An 11600-nucleotide genomic window follows, 5' to 3' on the forward strand; every position below is an offset into this window, starting at 1 on the left:
TTTCATGACAGCCATTTAAATAAATTCAAGGAAAAAAAAAAGTTGTACTTCCAGCGTCTGGTAACATAGTTCTTTCTTTATTTTAAGTCCATTAAAAATTTACAAAAATTACAATGGTTGCATAGACAAGGCAAGGGAGCAACCATTGTAATTTTTGTAATTTTTTAATGGACTTAAAATAAAGAGAGAACTATTTTATCAAACGGTGGAACAACAACTTTTTTTTCCTTGAGTATATTATCTGGTGTGGATCCACCTGGTTCCTGCAAGCTGGAATTCATGTACTAGGTGAGCTGGCTTTCTCTTTACTGTATGTCAGAGGTGTCAAACTGCATTCCTCAAGGGCCGCAAACAGGTCATGTTTTCAGGATTTCCTTGTATTGCACAAGGTGCTGGAATCATTCTGTGCAGGTGATTAAATTATCACCTGTGCAATACAAGGAAATCCTGAAAACATGACCTTGAGGAATGCAGTTTGACACCTCTGCTGTATGTGATTTAAATTAATTGCCTAGTAGGTGTACTATGTATTATATGGGCAAGATGGGCCCATTTGATCCCTATAAACAATAGATCCCATCCCTTTTATGGAGTCCATATGGCCTACTAGCGCATAAGGCATCCTATTGTTTTTAAGTAATAATTGCCTTACAGGTAAGATTTTTCTTTTGTTATGCTCTGTGTTGTCAAGAAAATGTTCTTTCATGTCAGGGCTATACTCAGGATTTGCCTTTTATGGACCAATTAAAAGATACAGTGCGATTATATGCAACGCCGCTAGACTCCTAAACATTCTCAACTAGACATTGTTTAACCCCTCTGTGACCTTAGACGTACTATCCCGTCGAGGTGCCCTGGGCTTATCTGACCCTGGACGGGATAGTACGTCATAGCCGATCAGCCGCGCTCACGGGGGGAGCGCGGCCGATCGCGGCCGGGTGTCAGCTGCTTATCGCAGCTGACATCCGGCACTATGTGCCAGGAGCGGTAACGGACCGGCCCTGGCACATTAACCCCTGGCACACCGCGATCAAAGATGATCGCGATGTGCCGGCGGTGCAGGGAAGCACCGCGCAGGGAGGGGGCTCCCTGCGGGCTTCCCTGAGACCCCCGGAGCAAAGCGATGTGATTGCGTTGCTCCGGGGGTCTCACCTCCCTCCCTGCTCCCTCCAGCCCCGGATCCAAGATGGCCGCGGATCCGGGTCCTGCAGGGAGGGAGGTGGCTTCACAGAGCCTGCTCAGAGCAGGCAGTGTGAAGGCTGCAGCGCTGCATGTCAGATCAGTGATCTGACAGAGTGCTGTGCAAACTGTCAGATCACTGATCTGTGATGTCCCCCCCTGGGACAAAGTAAAAAAGTTAAAAAAAAAATTTCCAAATGTGTAAAAAAAATTAAAAAAAATATTCCAAAATAATGAAAAAAAATATATATATATTATTCCCATATATACATTTCTTCATCTAAATAAAAAAAAAACCCAATAAAAGTACACATATTTAGTATCGCCGCGTCCGTAACGACCCGACCTATAAAACTGTCCCACTAGTTAACCCCTTCAGTAAACACCGTAAGAAAAAAAAAAAAAACGAGGCAAAAAACAACGCTTTATTATCATACCGCCGAACAAAAAGTGGAATAACACGCGATCAAAAGGACAGATATAAATAACCATGGTACCGATGAAAGCGTCATCTTGTCCCGCAAAAAACGAGCCGCCATACAGCATCATCAGCAAAAAAATAAAAAAGTTATAGTCCTGAGAATAAAGCGATGCAAAAATAATTATTTTTTCTGTAAAATAGTTTTTATCGTATAAAAGCGCCAAACCATAAAAAAATGATATAAATGAGGTGTCGCTGTAATCGTACTGAACCGAAGAATAAAACTGCTTTATCAATTTTACCAAACGCGGAACGGTATAAACACCTCCCCCAATAGAAATTCATGAATAGCTGGTTTTTGGTCATTCTTCCTCACAAAAATCGGAATAAAAAGCGATCAAAAAATGTCACGTGCCCGAAAATGTTTTCAATAAAAACGTCAACTCGTCCCGCAAAAAACAAGACCTCACATGACTCTGTGGACCAAAATATGGAAAAATTATAGCTCTCAAAATGTGGTATTGCAAAAAATATTTTTTGCAATAAAAAGGGTCTTTCAGTGTGTGACGGCTGCCAATCATAAAAATCCGCTAAAAAACTCGCTATAAAAGTAAATCAAACCCCCCTTCATCACCCCCTTAGTTAGGGAAAAATAAAAAAAAATGTATTTATTTCCATTTTCCCATTAGGGCTAGGGCTAGGGTTAGGGTTAGGGCTAGGGCTAGGGTTAGGGTTAGGGCTAGGGTTAGGGCTAGGGTTAGGGCTAGGGTTAGGGCTAGGGTTAGGGCTAGGGTTAGGGTTAGGGCTAGGGCTAGGGTTAGGGCTAGGGTTAGGGTTGGGGCTACAGTTAGGGTTGGGGCTAAAGTTAGGGTTAGGGTTTAGATTACATTTACAGTTGGGAATAGGGTTGGGATTAGGGTTAGGGTGGTGTCAGGGTTAGAGGTGTGGTTAGGGTTACCGTTGGAATTAGGGTTAGGGGTGTGTTTAGATTAGGGTTTCAGTTATAATTGGGGGGTTTCCACTGTTTCGGCACATCAGGGGCTCTCCAAACACGACATGGCGTCCGATCTCAATTCCAGCCAATTCTGCGTTGAAAAAGTAAAACAGTGCTCCTTCCCTTCTGAGCTCTCCTGTGTGCCCAAACAGGGGTTTACCCCAACATATGGGGTATCAGCGTACTCAGGACAAATTGGACAACAACTTTTGTGGACCAATTTCTCCTGTTACCCTTGGGAAAATACAAAACTGGGGGCTAAAAAATAATTTTTGTGGGAAAACAAAAAGATTTTTTATTTTCACGGCTCTGCGTTATAAACTGTAGTGAAACACTTGGGGGTTCAAAGTTCTCACAACACATCTAGATAAGTTCATTGAGGGGTCTAGTTTCCAATATGGGGTCACTTGTGGGGGGTTTCTACTGTTTAGGTACATTAGGGGCTCTGCAAACGCAATGTGACGCCTGCAGACCAATCCATCTAAGTCTGCATTCCAAATTATGCTCCTTCCCTTCCGAGCCCTCCCATGCGCCCAAACGGTGGTTCCCCCCCACATATCGGGTATCAGCGTACTCAGGACAGATTGGACAACAACATTTAGGGTCCAATTTCTCCTGCTAACCTTGGAAAAATACAAAACTGGGGGCTAAAATATAATTTTTGTGGAAAAAAAAATATTTTTTATTTGCACGGCTCTGCGTTATAAACTGTAGTGAAATACTTGGGGGTTCAAAGCTCTCACAACACATCAAGATGAGTTCCTTAGGGGGTCTACTTTCCAAAATGGTGTCACTTGTGGGGGGTTTCTACTGTTTAGGTACATTAGGGGCTCTGCAAACGCAATGTGACGCCTGCAGACCATTCCATCTAAGTCTGCATTCCAAATGGCGCTCCTTCCCTTCCGAGCTCTCCCATGCGCCCAAACGGTGGTTCCCCCCCACATATGGGGTATCAGCGTACTCAGGACAAATTGGACAACAACTTTTGGGGTCCAATTTCTCCTGTTACCCTAGGAAAAATACAAAACTGGGGGCTAAAAAATAATTTTTGTGGGAAAAAAATTTTGTTTTATTTTTATGGCTCTGCATTATAAACTTCTGTGAAGCCCTTGGTGGGTCAAAGTACTCACCACACATCCAGATAAGTTCCTTAGGGGGTCTACTTTCCAAAATGGTGTCACTTGTGGGGGGTTTCAATGTTTAGGCACATCAGTGGCTCTCCAAACGCAACATGGCGTCCCATCTCAATTCCTGTCAATTTTGCATTGAAAAGTCAAACGGCGCTCCTTCCCTTCCGAGCTCTCCCATGCGCCCAAACAGTGGTTTACTGCCACATATGGGGTATCAGCGTACTCAGGACAAATTGGACAACAACTTTTGGGGTCCATTTTCTCCTGTTACCCTTGGTAAATTAAAACAAATTGGAGCTGAAGTAAATTTTTTGTGTAAAAAAGTTAAATGTTCATTTTTATTTAAACATTCCAAAAATTCCTATTAAACACCTGAAGGGTTAATAAACTTCTTGAATGTGGTTTTGAGCACCTTGAGGGGTGCAGTTTTTAGAATGGTGTCACACTTGGGCATTTTCTATCATATAGACCCCTCAAAATGACTTCAAATGAGACGTGGTCCCTAAAAAAAAATGGTGTTGTAAAAATGAGAAATTGCTGGTCAACTTTTAACCCTTATAACTCCCTAACAAAAAAAAAAATTGGTTCCAAAATTATGCTGATGTAAAGGAGACATGTGGGAAATGTTACTTATTAAGTATTTTGTGTGACATATCTCTGTGATTTAATTGCATAAAAATTCAAAGTTTGAAAATTGCGAAATTTTCAAAATTTTCGCCAAATTTCCGTTTTTTTCACAAATAAACGCAGGTACTATCAAAGAAATTTTACCACTATCATGAAGTACAATATGTCTCGAGAAAACAGTGTCAGAATCACCAGGATCCGTTGAAGCGTTTCGGAGTTATAACCTCATAAAGGGACAGTGGTCAGAATTGTAAAAATTGGCCTGGTCATTGACGTGCAAACCACCCTTGGGGGTAAAGGGGTTAAAGAAAGTGTGTCCTCACAAAATGACTGTTCACGCCAATCACAATTGCCCAGTGCGCCTTGGCTCAGTTCAGCTTCCCACCTCATTGTTTTCCCTTTATCACCAGCTTCTCAGGTTCCTGTAAAGCCAGTGCTGTCAGTCAAGGAAAGGAAGGCAGATCTCAATGCAAAATAGTTAGGTGGGGAAGGTGCACTGGACTGTGTGCACGTGCTTGGTTTGTACCGCCAATTTGTGCTCACAGACTATTATAATTAAGCCAACTTATAAAATAATTAAACGTCAGTTATTATAACTGTTAATGGCATAAGCCATAATATACGCTATCGGTCTGACATCCCTGCTGCTGCTAGAGACTGGCACAATAGCTGAGATCCAACATTGCCGCTGGGCAAGGGGAGTACCATCGAGCTTTATTCGACCGGCCTGCAAGTATTTTGGGTCCAAATCGCTGGAAAGGGAAAAGTACCACATTAATACATTTAATGGAGTCTGCTTTTTGTTGAGCTTGTTGAGTTTTGGTTCATTTTTACGTTCAGCGTATCAATATACAATTTTAGCTTTAAAATTGCCTACTTTTACATTTGCATGAATAGACTTTTAGTTTACCAATGTGTCCTTTTTATCTTCTATACTATGTGATATTTGTGACTGCTTTCTGCTACTGATTTCATTCATTAGATGACTTCTATTGTCGTGGTATCGATCAGTGAACCTTTATGCAAAAGCCATGATCTGACACAGAAGTTTCCTTTACTAATTACTCTGCATCCACCATCAGTTTATAATCTAATACATTCTGTTACATTCATAAACAAAGATGTGATACTTTGTGCGTTAGAAGGATGTTGGGTTTCTCATCTCCTGTTTTCTCTCTAAAATATCTTCTAGCTGATTTCCTCTGGCTGTGGTTATATAGAATTCAGTTTAATCTTTTTATCTTTTTTTTTTTTTCCTTCTCTCTATGTTTAAGCCCAACCTCAGAGCTTGCCTCAGCCAAATACTTCAGCACTGGAACAGAGCGAGGAAGAAACTGGCAAGATACAAAATGGTCATGTAGGTCTGAGTAATATCAATGGAATCCACAATGGGGTCAAACATGTTGCTGCAGATCATAGAAAGTTATCAGCTCCCGTTTCTCAAAAAATGCACAGGAAAATCCAGTCCAGTTTGTCTGTGAGCAGTGATGGCAGCAAAAAAAGCAAAATGAGTTCAACATATTCTCAAAAACCCGAGGCATCACCAGAAGGTAAACCCATTCCTTATTGATCTTGACATGTTTAAAGTGAGCCGAGTAATATTCTATTGTCATCTGAGGGCCCTATTTTGTGTGCTTTATGTTATTTTATTACTTTCAATAGCTTGTTGTCTGCAGAATGCTTGGCAATTATAATACAACATTTTGTTTTATTACTATAATTACTTTTTCCAAAACTACTAAGGGCAGCATACGGATAAAGAAAAGATTCAAGCAATGTTTGCCATATTTGGCTTCTTTAATTTTCTGAACAATTCCCTGGCAAAGATGTGCATGTCATTTAATTTAAGTTCTATGATTGAACCAAAAACATTGTTGGCATACATTCACGTACGGAAAAGAGGAATAATAGTTACAGAAAATCATATTTTTTGTGACCTGCTCCTCAACAGCAATTCATAAAATATCTGTAATGTAATATATATATATATATATATATATATATATATATATATATATATATATATATATATATATATATATATATATATATATATTTCTAATTCTAAAAATTGTTAAAGAAAACCTCACTTTTGTATAACTATAGGCGTGAAAGATTATGTTGCCGTCCCTATTTGCTGACTTTAGAGAAGGAAGTGGCTGCAAGTTTGCAGAGTCTCTTAATCACCACAGTGGAATTGAGCCGTAGAGGCATATTTCGTTCCATAGTGTAGAACTGGAATTCTGACAAATTCCGGAAAGTTGGAAAACCAAAGGCGTATAGTGCTGTGGAAAGCAGTGGACCCTCTCTCTGACTTCTTTGTGCACCATATGGTCAAGAGTAGATTTTGAGACAATTACTTTTAATATCTTAAATGTTAACCCCTTCCCACTACAGCTATTTTGCTACTCCACTTTCATTTTTCATCCCCATTTTCAAATTGTAATAACTTTTTCGTTTGTATACATTGCTATATGAAGCAGGAACACATGGGCTACTTGCACAGTGAACAAGTCTGTATGATCATGTTCACACACCACCAAGAAACCTGAAGACACAAAAGAGAATAGTAAAACCAAAAACACTCAGTTTGAAAAAATGTTGCAGTAATCCGCAAGTGCTAGTAAAAGATGTAAAAAACAGGGTATTTGGTTGATACGTTTTTTGCAAAAAATGTATACTAAGCTGCTCTACCAATCTTCACGGTATACCCTTATCAGAGCAGTCCTAACTAATGTATGCAATCCCTATCTGATGTATTTAAAAACCTGATCATCTGTATATAACCTGTGTGAACAGGGTTCAGAGAGGAAAAATCCATGTGTGCATACAGGGTAGAACAGCTTTTGTGCAGATAGCCCAAGAGGAGTGGTGGAACTCCCCAGTCTTGTAGACACAAGAGAACAATTATGGAAACAGGAACACATGGGCTACTTGCACAGTGAACAAGTCTGTATGATCATGTTCACACACCATTCATTGCTATATGAAGGTTTGATTTTTTGCAGGCCCAATTGTAGTTTTGAATTCCACCATACCAATTTTGTGGGTTGAGGGGATGTGACTGTCTGGTACGAACCCTGAACTTTTAAGTTCGGGTTCGCTCATATTTAGTGTCCAGTGTTAAACACGAAACAAGGTCTTCTCCCGGATGTCTGTGGCAGAGAGAGAATTTTCCTGTTAAAATGTTCGGGCCCTCATTGTTTTCAATGAGGTTGTAGTTGACGTTAGGGTAAAGTTCTGTTACCAGAGCCAAACTTCCACCGGTCAGCTTGTCCCTAGAAGTGACCAAAAAATCCCAGCAATTCTGCCTTTATATAATTTTCCTTTACAGCATTCATTATTTGGCGAAAAAAAAATTAATGTTTAAAAGTTCAGACCTTTATAGACATATGACAAATGTTTTTACATTTTTTTTTTTTATAAAATGGGAAAACTGATTTATTTTACTTTTTTATACTTTTTTTTAATAATTGAAAAAAATATTTTTGAAATATATTTTATATTTTTTGTCTCTGGGAGACTTGATTGCCAGTTCAGTAATATTTGTATTGCAGTATATTACCCTTTCAGTGATTTCTTAAGACCTGCCTATAGCAGGACTTAATAAGAATACAAAGACAGCTCCATAATTATGAACTCCTCCTCTTTACTTGGAATGGTTCCCATTTAACCATTCGAATGTATTATAATGTCTGCCATTTTTCTTTATATTAAGAAGCTCAGACCTGATTTTGTTTGACTTTTACTATATGGCTACTGCATTTCTGCTTGTTTTTACAAATCATCAGCTTCAGTTACCAATGGTGATTTAAAGCATCATATTGACTGCCTTACTTTTATCTTAATATCCTTTCTGAACCATTAGCAGCTACTGTTTTTATATAGTATAAAGAATTATCATCTGCTTCCATTCCATGTTCAAAGTTTGTAAGATCAAAAAACTTATCAATTATGCCTTTTATTGAACTTGCTTAATATTTTATTTTTTGCTTTCTCATACATCCAATTTATTGGAAATTATCAAAAACATGCATTCCATCCACTTAAAAATATAGTCAAAATGTCCTCCTGTTTATAATAAAGAGGCATTTACAGAACAGTCATGATAATCTTTCAGTGTAAACATGCTGATCACCTAATGAACAAGCATCTTGCTCATTTATCAGGGGAAATAATCTTTTGTGCAACCCCTAAGATATTCGTTCTCAATGATGGATTGTCCTGTGTAAACAAGACTCATGCTGCCAAAAAAATTGGCAACTTATATGCATTGAATAATCTACTACATGCTATTAAACAACCGCTGATCAATAAATGTTTACTGTTCAATGACTATTTAAGGTACCGTCACACATAACGATATCGTTAACGATATTGTTGCTTTTGGTGACGTAGCAACGATATAGTTACCGAAATCGTTATGCATGACAGCGACCAACGATCAGGCCCCTGCTGGGAGATCGTTGGTCGCTGGGGAATGATCAGAACTTTATTTTGGTCGCTGATCTCCCACTGACATCACTGAATCGGCGTGTGTGACGCCGATTCAGCGATGTCTTCACTGGTAACCAGGGTAAATATCGGGTTACTAAGCGCAAGGCCGTGCTTAGTAACCCGATGTTTACCCTGGTTACCATTGTAAATGTAAAAAAAAACCACTACATACTTACATTCCGGTATCTGGTCACGTACCTCGCCTTCAGCTTCCCGCACTGACTGTGAGCGGCGCGCCGGCCGGCCGTAAAGCAGAGCGGTGACGTCACCGCTGTGCTCTGCTTTACGGCCGGCCGGCGCTCACAGTCAGTGCGGGAAGCTGAAGGCGAGGTACGTGACCAGACATCGGAATGTAAGTATGTAGTGGGTTTTTTTTTTTTACATTTACAATGGTAACCAGGGTAAACATCGGGTTACTAAGCGTGGCCCTGCGCTTAGTAACCCGATGTTTACCCTGGTTACCCGGGGACTTCGGCATCGTTGGTCGCTGGAGAGCTGTCTGTGTGACAGCTCTCCAGCGACCAAACAGCGACGCTGCAGCGATCGGCATCGTTGTCTATATCGCTGCAGCGTCGCTTAATGTGACGGTACCTTTAAAGTGAACTTATCAGAAGGATTTTGCTAAGTAAACTTCGGGCATTGTCAGGCTGGCAGTGTTAAACTGATTAGAATGATCCCTGGGCTGAAGAAGTCAGTCTTCTAGTTCTTGTGTAATCAGTGTTAGATGTTTTCAGTTAATGAGATGCCTATGCTCCGGAGTGGGACTGTAGGCAAAGTCCTATCTTCCTGCTCTAAGCCAGAGAAACCAAAGAAAGACCTGCCCACAGGCTGCCTATACAAGACTCCTATCTGTTACTAATACTTTGGTTATATTGCAAATAAACACACAGCAAGAAAAAAGTTCTTTATTTGAAATAAAAGAAGCACACTTTTAACTTATTTAACCCTGCTGTTCTGTTCGGTCTGGGGAGACCTATTTTGAACTTTGGTATTTTTTGGGGTGTTCAAGATGCGGTTCTGAAACTTGTGGTTGATTGACTTAAATGAGGATGGGTCGGTCGGCCACGGGTTTCAGAGCCGCATCTTGAATATTTTAAAGAATATTGAAGTTCAAAGTCGGTCATTTTTGACCAACAGAACAGCAGGGTTAAATTAACAAACAGATATGCTCGCCTATCGCCTATTCCACTGAAGCCATCGTCTCCTGTAAAAAGACAAAAATAAAAAACAACCATATCCCTCACCTGTCAGTCGTTCTGTCTCCTGCCATAATCCATGTCTGAGATAAACCGTTTTCAATTTGGACGGTGCCAAGATGTGACTGTCCAGGCTGAGAACCACTGGAGAATGAGCTGCTGCAAGCTCAGCCTCAGTGACTAATGGTGACGTCATTGAGGTTACCACAGGTCACTGAGGCTGCATTCCTAGCCGGGCCTCTGAATTGCGCTGACCTCTGTGAAATCACTGCTAGCACTGTGAGAAAAAGTGGTGAATTGCAGTGAGGTCCATGAGGTCGCTGCTGGTCACTGATGTTGCACTTGCTGCAGCTTATTCCTCAGTGGTTCTCATCTTGGCACCGTCCAAGTTGAAAACTGTTTATCCCAGATATGGATTACGCCGTGGAACAGAATGTTTGACAGGTGAGGGGATATGGTTGTTTTTTTGTTTTTGTACTGGAGATGATGGCTTCAGTAGAATGGGCGTTAGGTGAGTATAAGTTTTAAATAGAAATGTAAAAGTATGGGTTTTATTTTACTTCAAATAAAGGACTTTATTCTGGCTGTGTGTTTTATTTACAATATAACTATAGGATTAGTAATGGAGAGGCATCTTTTAGGCGCCTCTCCATTACTAACCCGTGGGCTTGATGCTACCAGAGAATACAATGGTGACATCTACCCCACAAATTTGAACCCTACTTGCCACTGCCACAGGTCCAGTGGGAAGAGATGTGCCTTTTCTGGGCAGTTGTGGGCTGCTATTTTTATACTGGGGGGGTGGGGGTAATATCTATGGTTCAGTACCAGCCCCCAGCTGCTTTCTTTAGCTTGGCTGGTTGTCAAACATTTTCCCTTCAACCGACTGGGCTGATACCACAGAACTTCTCTGTGGGCTTTTGCTCTTTCTCCTCTTTGATGCTGGTCAATCATAACATGGCCGGATCATAGGAGGGATAAAGCGCTCAGAGTGCATGCAGTTTGGCTAATGTTAATATGATGAGAACTTTGCATTATCTGCTTTCCCTCCATCTATTGAAGTGTTGATTTCCTGGAGATCAGGAGCGCTGGATCATTGTCCTGAATGTGTTACAGGCGAAATGCTCCTGTTCTCATATTCTCCAGCACTCAAATAATAGGAAAAGACATAGCGATTGTGGCGTGTTCATGTCAGACAATTCTCGCCTATAGCTGTGACCTTCCTGGTGGATGTTTTGTTTCTTCCCCTCTGTCACCCAGCCATCTTCGGTTGACTAGCATAATAGCGGTAAAAAATCAACCGCCCACAGAAAAGTTCTATGCTATACAGTTGGTTGATAGAGATGAGTCAGCAGTAAAGTGCTCGAGTACTCGAATTGAGCAAGTCAGATGTTCAGACCTGCTCGATTCGACTGCCGAGCATAATTTAAGTGAAAGAAGGAATCGAGCATTTTTCTTGGAGACCTGCACTTGACGGCCAGGTAGGTGGACGATGAAGGAGAGAGGAGAGATTTCTCTATTAGTAACTAGTGAGCTCCTTTGATTCGGATTCGCTA

The 11600-nt window shown here is 40.6% G+C and overlaps 1 protein-coding gene across 4 annotated transcripts in view; it reads left to right on the forward strand.

Annotated features, from left to right (window-relative positions):
- The window catches only part of MDFIC (MyoD family inhibitor domain containing), a 198338-nt gene that overhangs the window by 169098 nt on the left and 17640 nt on the right, over positions 1-11600 (forward strand). For all 4 annotated transcript variants that reach the window (XM_069764833.1, XM_069764832.1, XM_069764835.1 and 1 more), the window contains exon 4: positions 5626-5901. In XM_069764833.1, the coding sequence (XP_069620934.1) occupies positions 5626-5901 (276 nt within the window). The remainder of the gene's footprint in view (positions 1-5625; positions 5902-11600) is intronic.

The sequence above is a fragment of the Ranitomeya imitator genome, chromosome 4, assembly GCF_032444005.1.
Source record: "Ranitomeya imitator isolate aRanImi1 chromosome 4, aRanImi1.pri, whole genome shotgun sequence".
Classification (NCBI taxonomy): domain Eukaryota; kingdom Metazoa; phylum Chordata; class Amphibia; order Anura; family Dendrobatidae; genus Ranitomeya; species Ranitomeya imitator.